This window comes from Amblyomma maculatum, chromosome 5 (assembly GCF_055883805.1).
Source record: "Amblyomma maculatum isolate TAMU_Amacu chromosome 5, ASM5588380v1, whole genome shotgun sequence".
Lineage (NCBI taxonomy): Eukaryota > Metazoa > Arthropoda > Arachnida > Ixodida > Ixodidae > Amblyomma > Amblyomma maculatum.
Window position 1 is genome coordinate 80,399,353 of NC_139348.1, and position 20,824 is coordinate 80,420,176.

The 20,824-nt window shown below is 44.0% G+C and overlaps 1 protein-coding gene across 1 annotated transcript in view; it reads right to left on the reverse strand.

Annotated features, from left to right (window-relative positions):
* LOC146188580 (uncharacterized) overlaps window positions 1–20,259 on the reverse strand; it is a 40,657-nt gene extending 20,398 nt beyond the window's left edge. The window contains exons 1-4 of the mRNA XM_084605078.1: window positions 20,127–20,259; window positions 11,038–11,126; window positions 7,342–7,374; window positions 5,540–5,639 (exon numbers count right to left, since the gene is read on the reverse strand). Coding sequence (XP_084461204.1) covers window positions 5,540–5,639; window positions 7,342–7,374; window positions 11,038–11,126; window positions 20,127–20,196 — 292 coding nt within the window. The 5' untranslated portion in view covers window positions 20,197–20,259. The remainder of the gene's footprint in view (window positions 1–5,539; window positions 5,640–7,341; window positions 7,375–11,037; window positions 11,127–20,126) is intronic.
* Window positions 20,260–20,824: the final 565 nt, after the last annotated feature.

The following is a 20,824-nucleotide window of genomic DNA, read 5'->3' on the forward strand; positions in this document are numbered from 1 at the left end:
GGTTTGAGCCCCCTGTACGGTCTCCATCATCTTTGCCCTCTGACGTTGTCGGCTCTCGAGGGCCTCCCTCCTTGCTCCCGTCGATGCCCGTTGTGAATTCTATCAATACGGCACAGGCGGACGCTTACTCCAACAGCCCGACGCCAAGGTTCGATAGCCCTGGTCACCCGCCTCGCTACGACTCGCGCCCGACTAACTTCTTGTCGCCCTGTGATCAGCACTATGAGTACCATCCTCAACCACCACCTGCTCGCTATTTCCGGCGTCCAACGCGAAGACCTGAAGATGAGTTTCGCTACCCAATGCACCCTGTCTCCTCGGAGCCCTCCAGGGAACAAGTTTTTCGTCGCACAGCCCCCGTGTGCCGACGCTGCGGCATTGAGGGGCACATAGCTCGATACTGCCGCAGCCGCCCACTCACCCGTTACGATCGGCCCGTCCAAAATGCTCCGCCACGTAACCGTTTCTACGACTCTAATTGGCAATGGCCCCCATCTTCGTATGAATATCCCCAGACCAATGGACCGCGCAACAACTCTCCTGCTTCCGAACGAAGTGTCTCACTACCACCTGCCTCTTCTGCGCGCCGCTTTCCGTCACCACGGCCACGAAGGCGGTAGGCATCGCCTTTGCCGGAAAACTAGTCAGCGCGGCTGCTGGAGGTCAGGCCGCTGGAGACTGTGCGCTGCCCGAAGAAATTCCTCCATCTGTTGTTATGTTAAAGAACACGGTCTATGTGCTTGTGGATGGTGTGGCGACAATGGCTTTAGTGGATACCGGGGCAACCATTTCAATAATGAGTTTATCGTTTAAGAAGCGGTTAGGACGCAAAGTTATGTTTGTTTGGGACAGAAATGTGAATTTTCATGGCGCGGGTGGTGAGGTGTTGTGTCCCCTGGGAATGTGTAGTGCTTCGGTGTCCTTGGGTGGAACGGTATTCGCAGCGGAGTTTGCAGTGCTTTCGCGATGCACGCATGACATAATTCTAGGTATTGACTTTTTGAGAATGTGTGGCGCTACGGTCGACTGCCGCTCTGGGGAACTCTGCGTTGATGGTTCCCTTCCTTCTGGACTCTTAGAGAAGCCGCATGTCCGTGAAGATGTGTTCTGTGTAACAGAGGATACCAATGTGCCAGCCTTGTCTATGGTGTGCGTCCCAGTTTTGTGCCCCAGCCGTGCCTCCGACACCTTCGACGCTACAGTGGCACCGCTTCATTCTAACTGTGCAAAGAAATGCATTCTGGTTCCTCATTGCCTACTGTCGGTGGTCAAGGGCTGCTCACGGCTGTAGGCCATTAATTGTTCTTCGCAACCAGTAGTTCTGCCTGTGAATATGAAAATTGCGACCTGTAGCCAAGACGACGCCCCGTCGGTGGCTTTGGTTACTGATGCACCTGGCGAAAGTGCTGCCGCTCCAGCCCCTGACTCGCAACTACATCGGATGATCAGCCGCTCTCTAACCAGGGACCAGCGTGACGCTTTGGAGGCCTTACTGGTCAAGTATTCTTCCATATTTGATTTTTCCGAGCCTAGCGGCTCACGGTGCATTCCCGTGACACGTACCCGGCATCGCATTGACACAGGCTACTCACACCCAATTCGACAGAAGCCGTACAGAGTGTCACCAACAGAACGCCAGGTCATCAGTGAGCAGGTTCGGGATATGCTGGAAAAGGGTGTTATTCAAGAGTCATGCAGTCCCTGGGCCGCCCCTGTAATTCTGGTGAAGAAGAAAGATGGTACATTTCGCTTTTGCGTCGACTATCGCCGTCTGAATGCTGCAACAAAGAGGGATGTGTATCCCCTTCCGCGGATCGATGACGCCATAGATTGTCTGTTCTCAGCATCATATTTTTCGTCCGTCGATCTGCGATCGGGATATTGGCAGATCCCTATGCACCCTGACGACAAGGAAAAAACGGCATTTATCACACCCGACGGCCTGTTTGAATTTAATGTAATGCCTTTCGGGCTCTGCAATGCTCCTGCAACTTTCGAGAGATTTATGGACTCTATCCTACGGGGACTAAAATGGCAAATATGTATGTGCTACCTCGATGATGTCGTCATTTTTGGCCGGACATTCGAAGAGCACAACGAACGCCTCGCTCTCGTGCTTGACTGCTTCAACAATGCCGGTCTAGTACTTAATTCGAAGAAGTGTTGCTTCGGTGAGCGCCAGATTTTGGTACAAGGACACCTTGTCGATCGTGAAGGCGTCAGACCTGACCCTCAAAAGACTGACTCAAAAGACCCTCTTCACACTACGTATTTCATGGCCTTGTATTTAAGACCCTGATCAGTTGAGTCATTGAAATTCGTCAGACCCGTCTTAACTTCGGTAAAACTGAAGCATAGAGCTTCTTCTGCGTCCCCGCAGGACTTTACTAGAGTTTGCAAGTCCTTCTGGCTATCTCCTAACAGCACAATATCGTCCGCATACATTAAACCTGGAAGACTCTGCTCTACGACTTTTTCGCCTAATCTATATGACACGTTAAATCCTAGGTTAGTTGTGTCATCCGTTCCATATTTGTCATATGAAGCATGAACAGCAGTGGGTATAGAGGACAACCCTGGCTTGACAGGTTTCGTACTTCGTATCCCTTTCGAAGTAATTTCTACTTTGTTATCCCGGTATATATTTTCTGTAGAAAATTTGTTATCTCATGATCGATACCTTCGACTTTTATATATTCCGCAGGAGTTTCCTGTTTATGCTCAAGAAGGCCAAATACAAAGGTCTATTTTCCACACTAGATATTTTGATGCATTGGTTAAGCACGAACCGGCTACCATCTAAGCGCCTACCATTTCTAAACCGTTCTGAAGTTCTCCGAGTATCTTGTTACTTTATACCCATGATCGCATCTTTATTTTCAGCGTCTGCATGGCCAACCTGTATATCACAGATTTTATGGTAATCCGCCTCTAGGATTTTATGTGCGTCCTATCTTCTTTCCCTTTATAAATCAAATTCATTTTACTCTGCAGCCACCTGTTTGGAATTAGTTTATTCGTTATGACTGTTTCCAAAGCTTTTCACAATATTTCCATACTTCTTAGACCAAGGTCATTATGCAGCTTGATCGGAATTTCATCTATTGCTATAGATGTGCTTTTAGGAAGATTTTATTCCACCTTTTTCTAGTTTAGATTGGCCAATTCTAAGCTGCTTTGCATTCGGCTATTTTGTGTTGCTTCCTGATTTGCTGAGACTATCCTATCGTTGCTCTTAAATGACTCGGCTATAACTGATGTAATGTAGTTCACAGCGTTGTCTCCCTTTAAACAATTTCCCTAGTTATTTTGATTCTGGTCGTGCTTTCCTTAATTCTTTTTATATGGATTACATAGAATTATCTTGGTCCGCCTCTAGTGGCATCGTGTATTTCAGCCATCCAGCATCGGTCGCTATTGAAAAACCTATATATAGGACCTATTCATATCGGGTTATTGGACATGGGAGTTGTGGGAGTTGAGGGAGTGGTAGGAGTGGTAGGAGTAAAAGGAGTAGTAGGAGTCGCAGCCTATGTGCGTTGTAGAATGTGGTCAGCGCCCCTCGTTGTGGGGAAAATGAGAATGCAGGCTAAAAAGACGTTCAGGTAAATAAAAAAATGCACGTAAAAAAATGAAAAAAAAAAACAACCTTGCCGCACCAGGAATGGAACCATGATCTCACGGATTGCACCGCATAAAAGCCCAGGACGCTAACCACTACACCATGACGACTTTTTTTTTTCTTTATTGCATGGAAAAACTTCCGTAAAAAGGAACAACATCACTTACTTAAGCATGTCCATGCCTAAAGTTACCGGGCTGCTTAATACGAGCCCGTCATATCCTCAACCCGACAATGCACAATCATCAGAACATCAAAAGTGTGGGAGACATACACATGCGTCTAGATACGGCATCAGATGGTTTGTGTGCTTAAATTCGTCATTTTATATTGCGATTTTCTGTTCCGCACTTTGCATCTTTTTCTTAAGTGCGGTCGTCCTTCGACTATTGCCCTGTAAACACGCTGAACTTTTTTTTTTCTATCAATACACATAGACATGGTACACAGGACCTATTCACAACTCCGACAACTCCTAATATATATCCCACATGTGATATACAGGAGTTTTAGGAGTCTGAAAAGGAGTAACAGGACCTATATGCATATCCTGCGCGTCCTCCTACTAGTCCTGAATGCGTCTTTATGGGTCCTTTATGCCCCATTTCGGCTCCTGCATACTCCCATATTATTTCATACAGGACCTATTAAAACCGCAAATAGGTTTTTTCAATAGAGGTTTTATTTTACTTTAAACGACGGCCTGTACATCAAGTTTCTTTGGTCGATACGATTCCCATTTGTAGTCTATTTCCTCCTGAGATACCTGGGTTTTCTTTGCCTCTCGGTGCTCCCTTGAAGCTGCCCGTCGTTGTTCAATGCTTCCCTGATTTCATTACTCCAACAGCTCCGTGGATTCCTGTTTCTATTCCAGCGGTTTGCTACTCTAACCTCCTCAATTTTTTTCCTTGTAAGTAGTTCTACCTTTTCATAATCCCAGTCCTTCATGGCGCTTTCATCTACTGCTTCTTCTACATCTGCTGCTATCTGCGCTATTTGATCGTCGTTTATTTTATGTTAAATATTTGTCTAAATTCAATTTTTCTTTCTGTCAAGGGCTCCAGCTGCAGACTAATACGTTTTTCGTCCCTTTTATGATCCCTGGTTCACGAAACCACACGAAGACACGTGCTGTATGAAGAGACGGAGCCTGCTGCCCTGATTTACAAGGACCCGTTACAGGGAAGTTCAGTAGCACGCGGCAGCGACACGACGTTTGGGGCGACCGCCCTCGCTTCGGCCGCAGCACCGGAAACCGAGCCTAGCAGCCCCTAATGCGAACTCCTGTCCTGTTGAATGAGACTGCTGAGGGACCAGATGAGCTGCTCCATTAGGAAGAGCTACTCAGGAGCAGGTCACGATTGAGGGCCAGACCCTGCTGGCCTCCTTCTCTCGGCGATATTGCGGAGAAGGCAGTGGTGAATGGGACTGGCGTAGCAAGTCCGCCGGAGGCCCCTCCTTTCACCTCCCTTCTCATTTTGACAGACAGCCTCGCCAACGGGGAGAAGACGCCGCGACGTTGGAGCGCGCGGAAGCTGCTACGACCGACGAAGGACATTGGGAGCTCCCAATAAACAACATGGCCTGCTGGCTGTGCCTGGGTGTGTCGTTCTTCACGACTACGGCTGTTGCCCGAGCCAGCGGCTGTCTTTCTGCCCTGAGAGCAGAACCCGAGCACCGTTAGAAAGACCCATAACGTATATACCAAAACCCTTTTTCAATATTGAAAGTGACTCAGTGTATTACAATTTTAAACATAGCGGAATGGTCTAAAGCAAGGTTGCAAAAGAGAAAAATATGGTTTGTTTTTCAAAACGAAGTTGTCCATCAACGTTAGCGTAACTTTTATAAAACAGAAAAAAGTAAGCACTGTATATGTAGAAGGTAATTATAATCGATTGTTCTGGTCCCACTTACCATTCCGCACTCTCCTCATTGCAATTGCGATATACACATCACGCATCAAATTAAGCGCACTTGCGGCATCTAGATCCTCGAAAGATCCAACCAATGTGCACTGAAATGAATATAGAAGCACGTGAGTTCATCTCAATGTTGCGAAAAATACACAATACACAATCCTCAATACCTATTACTTCAGTAAATTATTTTTGAATTATAAACATATTAGAGAGACTCGTTGAGTACGTATATACGTCGATTTCCCAAATTTATTACCTGCAACAATGATCCTTTTTTAGAACTAAATGAAGAATGTATTCAGTGATGTTTAATCACCTAAGTATATCCCCGAGAAAAGTCATTTCTGGGGGATTGCTGGGCACAGATACCTGAGCGAAGGAAAATAAAACGTGATAACATAAGAAAGCATATATTATTTTCGCCTTTGTTACCCATATTTCCATGTATGGTGTGCGCGCCCTAATCCAGCATGCTGTTCTTACGCTAATGTTGATGGTGATCCAAGGAACGCAAATGTTTTCATCGATTTGCGGGACACGTAAACTAAAGGAGAATACGCGGTGCTCCATGCACCGGATATTCTCCTTTAGTTATGCGTCGAATAATATAGATTATATTGCGAGGCAATCTGCATAAAAGCAAGCATTTTCCTAGCGCTGGAGTCTCCATTGTGTGCACGGGCACGGAAAACGTGTAGGTTAACAGATGTTTAAAGAAATTGTTTCAATCCACGTTCAATCTTTTCCGTCACGAGTCGAAGGTCAGCGTGACGGCGTCTCTTTCTTGGGTGTGTTATCTGCCTATCGCAATAAAATCGCTGATGTCACAGCAAAGTGCGAATAAATTTGTTCCATGTTCTCTGCCTTCGTTGTTCCCAAAAATATAATAAATCGTGGTCGCAAAATTGGGACAAACTGAAAAAACGTGCAGCACTTTATGCAATGTCACAATACTGATAACCGTTATAAGAAGACATCGTCCATTTATTGGTGCTTATGTGTACCAAGAATGCCAACTGTGGGCACACAAATGCACACACGCATGAGACGATCAGTTGGGGCGGTTATTGATATACATGGAAAAGGTCTTAACCACAAACACAAGAATCTTTAACAGGCATTGAAGGATGCTTTAAGCTCACAAGAGTCGAGCATAAAATATGCGCACATGATGGAATTCAGTGAAATCTGCAAGCGTACCTCTTCCAAGTAGTATGCTCATAATTCGCTAGACAAAACGCTTCAAGAATTGATCTGTTCCGCTCACAACACATTAGGGGAGCGTTTACCACCATTTAGTTGAATGCACCAATGAAAATATAGTTTTTGAATGTTCTAATGTTAATCTTGTCATCAACTCTAATGTCGCAGTCCTCAGGGCACGTAGCTGATTTATCATAAAATTGAGCAAATTATGTTCAATTCTACTGTTCAACAAAAACAGTTGGTACCGTCGAATTTGGTCTGCCGAAAACAAGGAGACATATATAACTTATATACCTATATAACTCGGAACTTATATAATTCAAAACATAAACGGATGCAGCTCTATACTTGCCCAAGAGAAGTTTACAATTTGATAAATCAAAGCCTTTTATACAATAAACGTCAACAACAAACAGCATTTTTATTCGTGCGACTACCATAAGCATGAATGGCGAATATTTATTAACTTCATTATTTGCGAGTGCTTTTGCTGCGGTGGATTCTTTTGTAAGTATAAAACAATTGATCAGTTATTTTTAGAACCTGTTACCATAAATATTAAGAAATGCAAAGGGATGCTTGTATACTCACGCCAATGAACCGGACTGCTTGTGCGAGCTGGGTCTGAAAAATACGGACAGCAGTTAATGTTGCCCTGGAGTAAGAACTTCAGACTACAAGAAATTACGGATGCCTAACAGGTGTCGATGAAGTTCTAGACATCCGCAGTATTTTGTGGCTGCTTATACAGATTTTTCAGTTTTTTATTAGAGTGATAACTTGTGGCCATTCATAATTGAAGCAGCATTTTTTTCTGAATCCTGCTAAACTATATTGTTGACCTCCAGATGAAATTTGTGACTAGCTGTGCGGTTCACAAAGAAATAACATTGTATCGGAAAAAAATGTTCTTATGAGGACTATTTTAATATTGCTTCAAAGAACAGCGGACTCTGGTCACATAAGGAAACGAATTTTATTTTAGTGACCGTCTATAAGCACGTGTAGCGCATTAAAATGAGTAAAACCTGGTCATCTTTGGCGCATAGTTTGCTAACCGTTTTGTTCGTAGCCATGCGTTAAGAGACAAAAGCAGCAGTGCCTGTTCAAACTGCATCAGCTCAATAGCTGCCACCCGTGAAAATATCATCTGTTTTTTACCGACATTTCGCAATGTATTTTCGCGTATAGTAAACATACCGCTTACTTTTGAGTAACTGCAAATGTCTTTACGGAACCAATACACAGCCCTCTTTTGGCTCGTAGACTTGCTAAAGATAGCCAATGGCCGCAGATGCTATTTTAGAACCTAAAAAGAACTGTCTCTAGAATAGGACGACCGAATTCAGCCTTAAAAGAGCAAAAGTTAATACGATGACTTCGCTAGGAAAGCGAGAATTAATAGAAGCGCTCACTTTCCGCAAACATTCTCAGTTAGATCTGCCATATTGAGGACAGCAGCAACTTTCTGCACTTCCGTTTCACACTCACACCTCAGAAGCAGGCTAAATTGGACACTAGTTTTTCTTGCTTGTTCCACATGTTATACTGCAGCTAAACCTGTGGTACGTTTCCGCTTTAGGATAGACTGTAACTGGTGCGGATGAAGTTTTATATAGCTATCATGAGGGAATAAAACACATATTAGTTATGTATTCATACTAACTATCCCATATATCTGGGGATGAAGCCTTGTTTCTGCAAACTCTAAATTCGTCCAATTTCTGTCATTTATTGCAATTTTGAACTGTTTTGAGCCCGCGTAGCAAGCGTACGGACTTTCCAATGTTCAATAACGGTTTGGGAAAAACGGCTTGTCTTATCTACACCATACGCATGGTTATTTCCGTATACCCTACGTGAGTTCAATTGATTTCTGCGTTCTTTATTACCCCTTTCGCTGTCACTAACGTACTGATACGTTTTCGCGCTCCCCCCCCAGTGACACCGACGTACCAGTAGGTTCTCTATCGTGCATTCAAAAGCTGAAGCGCTTGGACAGGCTGCGCTATTAGTCAAATCTTTCTACATGTTCGTATTTTCCCCCCGCGTTGTGTTGATACGTATATACTAAAGAGTATATAGCGACCAAGCACTGAAGGTATACTGGCACAAAACTTCGCACCGGACTAGGTACTCTATGTGTATTCAGGGGGTTGTTTATTAGATTCCGTTGCATTGTGAAACGAAATATATTGGACAGACAGGAACATGTCTCAAGGACAGGATTAGAGAGCACGCTATGGCAATATCGGACAAGTCCGGCACTAATCTCGCGGTGCACTGCAAAGACTGCGTTGGTTGTAGAGACCAAAAATGCCCGGCTCACCTTCACAATCTTAATATCATGAAAAGGGTGAAGCATAAGTTAGCAAGGGATATTTACGAAGCATATGCAATCTGTGACTTGGGAGACCAATGTGTCAGTATGCCACCAGTGATTTTGCTAAAGAAGGAATTAGAATTTTTGCGCAAACCGGCAGGATGTTAAGACAAGGAAGAAGTTGGCTGCAGACGTGAAGTGAAGGGAGATGATGTGCGGTTTCTTGTCAATATAGTTGTCAGTGCAGCGTTGTCCTTGTGTTTGTGAGTGCTTCTTATGCTTTGTGTTGTTACCTGATGTATTGCCTTCTTCCAAGAGATGTGTGACCAACTAGCTCAGCGTTCGACTCTATCACTTTCAGATGGCTCACCGCGCGGGACCTTCGACTGCGGTCTGAAGCGATGGCTCTCTTGATTATAAATATGAGTCGAGCTCGGATTCGGTCTCTCAAGATGTATTCAGCAGTGTTTTGTTATATTGACCTCATTTATTTAATTTTTAATCAGGCTAATAATGAGGATGTTAATTAACAACAACTGCAGAACATTGAAGTGTGCATATTCCGTTGACTATGTTATTTGCATAGCAATCATAATCAAAAATAAATCGCTATGCTCGTTCCCTGAAACCAAGCCGACACTGTGGGTGCGTTACGGAAAGAAACGCCAGACCGCGAAAGGGTTAAATAAATGTTAGGCTTTTTATGGAATACTGTTGGGCGGAAACAGAAATCGCTATACATTTGAGAATGGAGAAAGTCTGGTAATACTTTACCTCACTTGTGCATAAGTCAAGCCCTGAACCCAGGCACTGAAAAAGGAAAGCTTTCGAAAGTTAGTTTGGGTGAGTAGAGAAGTTTTAGGCAGAGCAAAGAAATGATGTGAGTATGGCTCTCGGCAGTTTTGTTTTTGCTTTAGGTTAAAACACTTAAACAAGATATGAAAGAAAAGCGTTGCAATCACTACACTGCACAGAATGGCTACACCATTTAAATGTGTTGTTAAGCTGATCCCAACAGCACTGCATGCATGGAGACACTGATCCGTTCTGCAATTGTTATAATCTTAAAAATCGTGAAAACAATGTTTTTTTAAATGCCTATTTTTCAGTTCTGAGCTTTATTTTTCAGATAAAAATTTCTATTTCGTTCAATTGTTTTTATAATTGTCTTCCATTTTTTGTAGTTTTCGAGTAAGAAAATATCTCAAAGTACATTGTTCTAAGACAGAACATCACAGTTCAGCTGTTACAAATTCAAGGATCTTTTTTCCTTACGCCATGCAGATTTTCTTTATTTTGATATAGAATATACGCGGCGTTAGATAATCAGTGCTATTAAAAGCACGCCGAAAACCGTTCTGCCTTAATAAATATTCTCAGCTAAAATTTATAGCCGGGCTCCTTCGGGCTATTGACGCTTCGCTGGTAGCCCAGGACGAACTCATCTTACCATGAGTTGATTCAAGGTCGCTACACTGTTAATAAATTGATCGCCTGCCGTCTTTCTCAAGTCAATACGCTTTGTTTCGTAGATTGTGTGAAAAGCCAGAAGTTACTGTTCACAGATATATTTTTCTCCAAACATTCTCCGACAACGGAAACACCTATTGTTTCTTGCCGTACCCTCGGTTAGGAAACCTCCGTCAAAGTGAAAGTGGCATATATCTGATTATTGCTAAAACACGCCAATTCTATGCGTCCTATACGTTATTTATTTTTTCCTTTTATAGATAGCCATGCAATAGCAAGAACGGCATGTTCACGAAGTTTAGAAGCGACAGAAAAGGGGGGATGGGCTGCTTGCATGGGTTTGTAAAGGCTATTTTAAATTTTAATTCCTTTCATTCATGCATATTTGTATAAAATTGCTTGATAGATTTTTATAGTGTAATTAAACGTGTCCTCCATGGAGCCAGGATGACGTGCTTTTGAATCTTCTCCAAAAATAGGAAGAAAATGCTTACCTGACCAATCGAGAAGACGTCAGGAAGGGTTGCCTGAATGCACGTTGCACTTGAAGCCCTGCCTTCTGTTGTAATAGCAGCGTTAGATGCTGCAAAAATCGTATACGCGGTATATAATTCTCTAATAGCTATCGAGCTAAGTAACTTACTGCTTAGCTAGCCTCAATACAATTTGAGGACTGCAGTGCTTGTTTCCTCGAAGGTGTGAATAATCCAAGTAGCTTATAAGAATAACGTTGTTTTAAAGCAATAATAGGCACTCCACACTCAGTGGTCGACGGAGAAGTTCTAATACAAAAATCAACGAGAATGAAATACTTCTCTCTATATGCATACCCAGGAATTTAGTTTCTGGAAATTCAATTTATTAAAGCTATTTATTTGAACCTTTTGTTACGAATAAGAAAAGCGGGCAGTGGCGTGGGCAGGCACGCTCGCGCTAAGCTCGCCAACATTCATTAAGGTCATCTCATGGTCATGAAACATCCTCTCTCTGTCCTCAGTTCTTTGTTACATTGGCTTGCTGCCCCATATTATTTCAGTTGGAGGCGCTGGGTACGTCATTATCCCTTATCATCCTGCCCCGGTGCTTTGGCCCCCTGTGTCTGCTTGTGCTGTCGGCAGCGGGTTCAATGTAGCGCATCGCCGGGCTTTTCCCCAGCCTGTCGAACCCGACGCAACCTTGCCATTCCTCCGTCCCGTTCCCCCGCCCCGAACACGACAAGACGAAGGAGACTGATCCGAGACGCCACCCAAATGATTACGAGACACAGCGAGAGAACCAATGACCATGTGGCACTACTAACCCGATTTGCCCAACTAGACCCCACCGACCGAAGACGCTGCCACATGAACACATGACCCCTGCCCTTGACATGCGGTGCCTGCCTGGGCCTCAGCCATCGGATCTCGGAGACTAGTGGTCCGAAAGCATCCTGGGCCAGGCTTCATACAGGAATCATCGTGACGCCAAGCCGTTGTCTTCTTCATACTTCCTATTTTTCTTTAGCCATCCAGTCATACCCATCGTCATGCCATGGACTCAACAACATCGACAAACTTCCTCGTCCACAAACGGGACAATCGTTCGGTGCCCCAGGTTATGTTACACTTGAGGAAGAAGCGGGAATTGGCGCGGGAAGACCCGCTTGCGCTAGGCTCGCCAACATTTATTAAACGTCATCTCACGGTTGTCGAACATCATCTCTCTGTCCTCTGCTATTTGTGTTCATCGGCTTGCCGCCCCATAAAAATATCAATTTTAATACCTGCTAGTTTTCTCTCGCGAATCGCAAAGCTTTAGTACTTATTTTGAAACAACTACTACTCACACTGTGCCCACGCGGGATTACCTATAAACGGAGCATTTTGTACTTTGCTGAAGATCAGCCGATTTAAATTATAATAATAATAAAGTGATAACACGTAGTTTATAATGCCTTCACAATTACCAAAATAGCTTACATGTAGTTCCAAATTTCACGCTTAACTACTCAGTCCTGCGAAAGAAAACTTTAAAACCGAAGTTTTGCTACTCCTTATAAAGTGAGGCCGTCGACTTCCCACTAACAGTATCTTAAAATATCGTATATTTTTGTAATGTTTACGTATGATGGCCAACAGATGCGTTCGAGATAGGATTGCAGCGATAGGTTGACAAAACCTATGCTCATAAATATTTTAATGTTAATAATATAACATAATATAATAATGCGGCGTGGCCGCAGATTGTCCCTCAGCGCTAGGTAAATCTTTATGGCCCGACTATGTCTCTTCAAACTTTTCCTCCCTTGCCCATGAAGTTGCGAGCGCAATACGACGTCGTATTTTCTATTAGACTTGATCCAACGAGTGTTATTATTCCATATTAAATAGATATGTGGTGCTAAAGGCTCCCTAGCTAAAAATTGCGGATGATCATGCCAACAAGCATGAACGTGTTGCAGGAAAAATCTTAACGTATGTACCAGAAACCACTCAGTTCTACTATTGGGCAGCTTGGTGAAGCTGTGCTGTCGACAGGGGAAACGGCTTCGCAGGATGCTGTCGATGGCAATGGCAAACAGATAGAGCTATTTCACTCAGCTCTCGATTCTAGAAAGACCAGGGTTTAAACCCCCGCCGTCTCACAGTTCAGCACAGAAAAAACAATTCTGAAGACGATGCCGATCTTCCCTGATGCGAAATCTGGCCGCAGCGCTGTAGCTTCCACGGCGAAATTTAAGGCCCTTTCGGCGTTGAAAATAGCCATTTGTTACTACAGTTGGCCGAGCAATCGATTACTACATATGGAGCATGCGTAGTCCTCTCGAAGATGTCTGCTTCAGAGGCACAAAGGGCAGTGTCCTTTCGGCGGGGCGCTCAGCTTCTGCTTCGGCAGTGCCAATATGGATTCTGGCGTCGACGGCACTGAGCGTCTGCTCGGGCAGTTAGTTTACCAGCAGCGGCCGAAGAAGCATTTCTATCGGTTCATGAAACTCTTCATTGAGAGATAAGGAAGGGGGATGTGTGGGTGGAGTCCCTATTCCGGGACACCAGTAACTGCCACTGTGCGCGTGTCAGGAGGGTTCTTTGGGCCTCGAGATCAGAGATAGATAGGGCAGACTCTCACCCCTCAATTGTTGGCACTCTCTTGAGGTCGTCAGGTAGACTGTTGAGGACAGGTCCATACTATGGGCTGCAAGCCAGTCCTCTCCCCTCAAAGTTTGCATTTGGGGTCGCAGGACCCGGAGGATACTGTATTTAAACGTGCTGGCGAGTTGTATGTGCCTGTATTTAGGCGTCGTCCTCTAACTTCCTCCGCTTTGGAGAGCTGCTTGACTGGGGCGGATATTTTCCGCGAGATAGTCCGCAGTGATGTAGCCACTCCGTATATGTCACCATTTGGCCAGGTAATGCTACAAGTGGATGGCCAACGCACAAAAACCTGTTGTGCAAACTATCGGATGCTGCCGAGGAGCGAGTGAGTGAGCGGCGCAGACTTCGTGGTTCTGCCGTTTTTAATTCCGAGAAATTTTCTTCGGCAAGGGGCTATCTCTTGATTTAAAAAACTCGTTCTCTCGGTTACAGCCGCGAAGATGGTGATGCGGGTGAACTATTTTACGGGTGCTAAAGTTACATTTTAAAAGATACAAGCGTCGTCGGGAAAGACTATAAATGTGGCTAACGCCGCCGACAACGTATCATCTGTTTTGATTTATGGTGTCTAACGTCGCAAAGAGACTTAGGCTATGAGAGACGCCGTAGGGACAGATCCGGAAGTTTCGACCTCCTGGGATTTTTTTAACCTGCGCTGACATCGCAAAACAAACTGTCGCCTTGCGTTTCGCCCCAACCGGAAAGCTGCCGCCGTTGCTGGGATTTGATACCGCACCACAAGGTATAGCAGTTGAACGCCCTAAGCCTTACGCCATCATGGCGGGTTCCATCGCATCATCTCAACAGAACTTTGTTTGGCTACCTGGATAGTATTCAGCCCCCCTTCCCATGAGAATACTCCGTTCATTCGCTGGAAGTAAGCGCAGTCCAGCTGCACAAAAGCTAAAAATTCAGGACTGCTTCCAGTCTTTTTAAGAGCCTAAATGCAGGAGTAAATTTAAAGGACTGTTCTCACTAACTGCATCGTCATTCCTATTCCTACGGTCATATCGCTACTATAATCATTATCAATTAAGTGCACCGTCATTTTCGTAGCTACTGTCAACATTATCATTATCACTAGCTGCATCGTCGTTGTCAACGCTACCATCCTCCTCATGCTGTACAAGGAGAATTACGATCGTTTTCTAGCAAGCCCGGCGTGGAATATTGATTTGCGTGCATGGCTGGAGATCGGAAGGACAGTGGTTCGATTCTGGGTGGAGGCAGATTCGTTTTTAACTGTCAGGGGGTGTGAACAAAATCTGCGGACATTTTGTGCGAACGCTACTAGAAGAAAGACACTATAGGCAACTCATTCTGTATGCATTCAGTGGCAGACATTTATCCCAGTAGTGTTGTTAGTTTTACTAGTGAGTATTATGAATGATTACAAAAGTCGTGGGGAAGTCACACAAGGGAATCGTGTAAAAGTGTACAGTGGGCGTGTACACGGCTTCGGCTTCGGCTGGTTAGCGAACTCATTAAGACTAGATTTTAGATTTCTTAACCTCCGTCTTCAGACAAGGAACAACCAAATTGGGCTGACTGAAGCTGAACTCAACATTTGCATTGCACACCCTTTTAGGCTAAAAGGGTGTTGTAGATACATTCGGTGAGGTCAGATTTAGCCATGCGAGAGAGTGAGCTTCCGTAACATGTTAGGCTTATAAGTAAAGGGGGGAAAGTAGGAAAGAAGGTCATATACTATTTGGTGGTGGGCGGAATCTGTAAAATTAAGACGTACTTTAAACAAAGTGGAGGAGCTTGCATTGTTGCAGTAAATAACAATATGAAAAATATTACACCTATTAGCAACAACGAAATGTACTAAGATTCTGGTTCCTTCGCGATTTCGTACTAAACGGTAGACGAGTGAGCTAATAGCGCTGAAACTTTCTGCGATATAAAAGGAAATCTTGTACGGGTTCTGTACTAAGTACTCAAACAGTGGAAATGCCGAGGCCGATAATAAAAAAGAAAACGATGCGGCAGAACTCACAATACGCGTTTGCCAGCATCTGAGAAGCAGTGAAAAGAGAAACTGGTCAGTGAGATTCAGGAAACTACATGAAGCTTAACGAAGGCGCTGAATATTGTCATGAAATCTTGGCATCAACCAGCCACAATTGCTGTTCGCAGGAGAGTACCGTAGTTTTTTAACAGTAACGTTATCTTAATTTGTAAGAAAGAGTCCGCAGCGTTTTCAACAGTTGCAGACAGGACAGCATACAGCTCAGGGAATACAAAGTGTTTACTAAGATAATCGCAAGGATGAGGACAACCCTCTGCTTCAGTCAGCTAAAGAAGTACCGGGCGAATTCTTCAACTATCGGCACTATGAATAAGAATGTGATGAAACAGCAGAAGACGCGGATTCCTAGCCTATAGTACTTATGTTTATTCGTGACATTCGACAGTCATGCAAGCGTAGAAAAATCAGGGCGTATAAGAGCCATATGTGGAAATATAGGATGCCATCGATAGTGGTTGTATAGCGACTGTAATCGTTCATAATGAAGTTGGGAATTTTTTAGAAACAGTGCTGTGTGGGCATACAGCCTCTTTATTGCTATTCAGTCCGTCTGTAGAGAACGCATTTTCAGGGTAGGCGTTTAGAGCAGTTGGTGATAAGAAGTAATTTAGAATACCCTTGTTATCTGCGATAAGCTGATAAAATCAGTTCTGGTATTTTACGAGACTGGTTTGAAAGCATTATTACAATTTGAGGTAGACAATGAGAATGATGGGTCACAACGTTATACATAGAAAAAAATATTTATGTCGAACAGAGGTGGAAGGAAACGCAGGTTTTCTACGGACGGAGAAATATAGCAAGTAGGTAGGCAACATTTAAGGAAACATTTACTCAGGGCATCCATCGACAACGGATCCGCAGAACGAAATTAAAATATTTAGAAGAATGAGAATGCCGAAGATCGTTCGGGAGAACATCTTATATTATGACTAATAATTGGGTAGTATACCGGAAGCTGAAAAATGTTTAACAGGTTCACCGATAGTCACGTATCAGGCATAAATAAGAGACCGATAAAGAGGGTTGAAATAAACAATTTGGGATATTCAGCGAAAAGCGACAAAGGAGCCTAGTTCCCGAAAGAAGCGGCGCGAGCTGTTCATGCTCAGGTGAAATCAACATGAAATTGGCATGGGCGGAGCAGTAAGAAGATAAAAAGATAACCGATGAGGCTTAAGGGTAGTGCACTGGACTCGATGAGTAGGCAAATGCACTAAATTGTGGCGGAATATAGGGCGGGAGGATGGGATCTGAATATTTTCTCCTAGCCAATACTGGCACAAGTCATTGACGACTGTGGTGAAATGGGAGAGGACTTTGCACTGACTTTGACTCAGCTTGATACTTCTAGACCCGTTTCTTTAGATACCACGCAACTATTTTGCCGGGACATTGCGTTTTATAAATTAGGCTCACACGTTACCTGTTGACTCATTGCAAGTGCACCTCACATGAGCCCACGGGAATTATTAAATGTACAGATTTATATTCCCTGAAGCCCGTTAGCAACTCACGCACTACCATTGACCAGCGAAGCAAGCAAAAGACCAGACTGCGTACAGCTGTATTAATATTTGATCGAAGGGACTCCCTAGCATTTGGAGCATGACATCTTTTACAGTTGACGTCATGGCAGGCAACTCAAGCTAAGCTTTAGAGCTTTTGAGCGACATCTGCACTGATTGACTGCCAAGTTCAAAGAGAAAAAGCGCAGTCACAATGAGCAAAAGAAAACAGAAAATAAATGGGTCATTCTATGTTCACTCTTGAAACAATTTAGGCTGCTCCGTAGCGGCCTTAAAAATAAGCGCTTGTTTGAGCCTGGGCAGGGCGGTTTTTCCTCATCAGCTTTTTGCCCTGATAGGATTGACGCATAGGAAACAATCCCCTTAAAACATTAGGGTGTGATAAATCTCCGCTACGGGGAATGTCATAAAATGGCCAGCTAAACTGCAATTCAGAACAATGTACTTGCGTTTCACGTCCATTCGAATGAGCCCGCCCTAAGCCGCTTTGAGCCCAGGATATTTGTGCACGAGAGGAAAATTTGAATAGTTACCAACTTGCGCTTGTGGGCAGCTCTGAGCAGTTAGTGTAATTGTTCACTGTAAAAGAGCTAATTTACTGCTTGCTTTGACTGCCCGCTCGACGAGAAGAAAGCTGCATTAGGCCGGTATCTTTTTAAGACCACATTTCTATGAAGACTTTAAACGCACGCGTTGCGCACAATTATGGCTTAAAGTGATCAAATTCGACCTGTAAAAGAAGCAACAAGAGAGAAAGAGAGAGAAAGAGAGAGAAGGTAGAGAGGTTAACCAGGAAAGCTTCCGGCTTGCTACCCTGCACTGGGGAAGGGGAATGAGGAGTTTAAAGGAGAAAGATAGAAGAGAATGATAGGAAAGGTAAGGCGGCGAGGAGCACAGTCACAGTTTCTCAATCAAGTTTGTGTCTCTCATAAAACACATAAGTGCTTTGAAGGCTTCGCCGTTAGACGCCTTCTGTGGCCATGGGCCGAGGATTTTTTCCTCCGTCAAAGGACGGCTGTCAAGATGGTCCAGAGCCGAACGCAGCGCATATCTTTCGCTTGAAAAAGCAGGGCACTCGCAAAGGAGATGCTGTGTGGTCTCATCGCAGCCGTATCTTTCACAGTTAGGGCTATCCGCCATTCTCATCACATAAGCGTATTTTTTGGTGAATGCAACACCGAGCCACATACGGCACATCAGTGTTGTTTCGCGCCGCCCTTTGTTAGGGGGAACACGAAGGCGCTGCCCAGGGTCTAGTTCCCTGAGGCGTCGATTGGAAAATTCTCCTTTGTTCAAGGCTGAAAGCGTGAGCTCCGCCGCTAAGGAACGAAGTCGACAAGCTGCGTCAACTCTAGATATAGGAATGTTCACTGTAGTTCCGTCGTTGTGTGCAGAACGGGCAACTTGGTCTGCCTGGTGGTTTCCCTCAATACCGCAATGTCCAGGTAGCCACTGGAAAATTATATTATGACCTTTTGATGTAGCGTCGTGGTATAGCACGCGGATCTGCAGTTAGTTGTTCATGTGATCCACGACGTAGCGCAGCTTGAACGCCTTGAAGCACTGCTTTCGAGTCCGTAAAAATGGACCAGACACCTGGAAGTTCCTGGCCGATGTATTCAATAGCTGCACGTAGGGCAGCCAGTTCCACACGAAAATGTCACTAAGAATACATTGCTCTTCTTGCTCAAAGCCTGCAGCAAGAGAAGGCAATTTGCCCGTCTTTCCAGTACTATTTACTTGTTACTGAACAAATCTAAATAAAATGGGTTCCAAAACACCTGCCTAACACTCAACAATTTTTTCAACCGGATGCTTACTGCATTCACAGCAGTGTAGATCTAAACATTACTGCCTACTTCAGAGGGACATACTTTCTACAATTTTCGCATTTTGCGCTTATTACTTAGAATAACAAAGGTAGAAGAGACAGCTTATCTATAAAATTATTTGCGCTTAGTTATAACGCCCGACTATGGTAATTTAGTGGTTAGCGTGCTCTGCTGGTGAGCTCGAAGAGACGGATTCCACTCAGCTTCGTCGGCTGTACTTGAATGAAAACGAAACGGAATCCGCCCATGTACGCGCGTAGAGTAGAATATACGTTCAGAAAACTCAGGTTTCGAAATGATTCTTGAGCGCTCCCCTACAAGGTCATATTATGCCGACATCGGATTAGGATGTTAATTTTTATAGCTGCATCACAGCAAACCCCTTCTCTGTAAGAGCGCAGCGTTTTTGGTAAGCGCCTCGTGTACCCCTTTGACCGGAAGACTGCTTTTGACTGTGCTATTTTGTTCAGAGGCAAGAAATCAAACCCTCTGGTGTTTACAACTATAATTGTACTGTTTGATTCTTACTGAAGATGCGGTAACTAAGTTGTCAAGCGCACCCGAGACATGGAGATAACATTATCTAAAGAAGAATAAAAATATATCAAAGTGCACAGGCCTTCGTCTGTGCAGAGCAGAATATTCCTGCGTGCGTACATTTATAATACAGGCCAGTACCCCTATGTTAGCTTAGTACACTAGCCATATGCACTAAACTACGGAGGGACTCAAAACTATTTAAGATGAAGGCTCTTTCTTGGTACTATTCCCTACGAGCCTTTCCATACATATTAAGATAGTCATAAGGCAGCGGCACTGAGACAGTAGAAAGCTGCTTCCAACGTTTCGTAACTGGACAGTTTAGTAACTAAGATTGCGTTTCAATGTCAGGTTTGCTTCAAACATATATAATGAGTAGACCATCTGAGTTACTTCAAAAATGGTGGCCGCTCAATTGCTGACAAGGCTTAGGTCCGAACTGTTGTGCTAATCAGTTGTCTGGTCAAAACACTGGTCTCGGAGCCACCTAATCCGCTAGAAAGAAAGTTTGCTTACCATGAGTAGCACCGTATATTACCGAAAAGTTTTGCACGAGAAATACTAGGAATATTGCAAAAAAGTTCATCGTTCCGATCCTAATAATGGCAAGTTAAAGCGCTGGAGTGCTCGCGACTGCCTAGCCACTTGAGATATACGTTCGCTTGTGCAGAGGAAGGGGAAAATGACAGCTTCATTAAGTAGCAGCTGTGTGACCTCAAACCGCAGGTGAACTTTCACATTCGTGATTGAATGGACCAAACCTCTGTCAGTCACTGGATTAAAATCAATATACCCTTCACTTAACAAAAAAATAGGAACGAGCCCAATGAAAATGGATAAGGGCTTGCGAAACTGAAAATTCGCAGGTGCTATGAAGGCCGTCTAAAAAAGCAGCGCTATAATTGGCTTAGAACTAGAACGTAGTTTGGAGCGTGAACTTTTCCATTTCCGCCAAAAACATGGCGGACTCTGACGTATAAGATAGGCTAGATATTTTTCATACACTTAAAGCTGCCGATAACAGATCGTTTATCAGAAATAAAAGTAGGAAAATAAATTGTTTAAAGAAAAACAGCAAGTAACAGCTGGCCGACATTTATCACTAAAGGAAGAAAAGAACAAAATTAGAGAAAGAAGATGGTTGCCCAATATGAAAGATAACTGAGCAAGGGTTGAGGGGCAGCCTTAGTCCGGAAGCCAAGCATGTTTGAAGC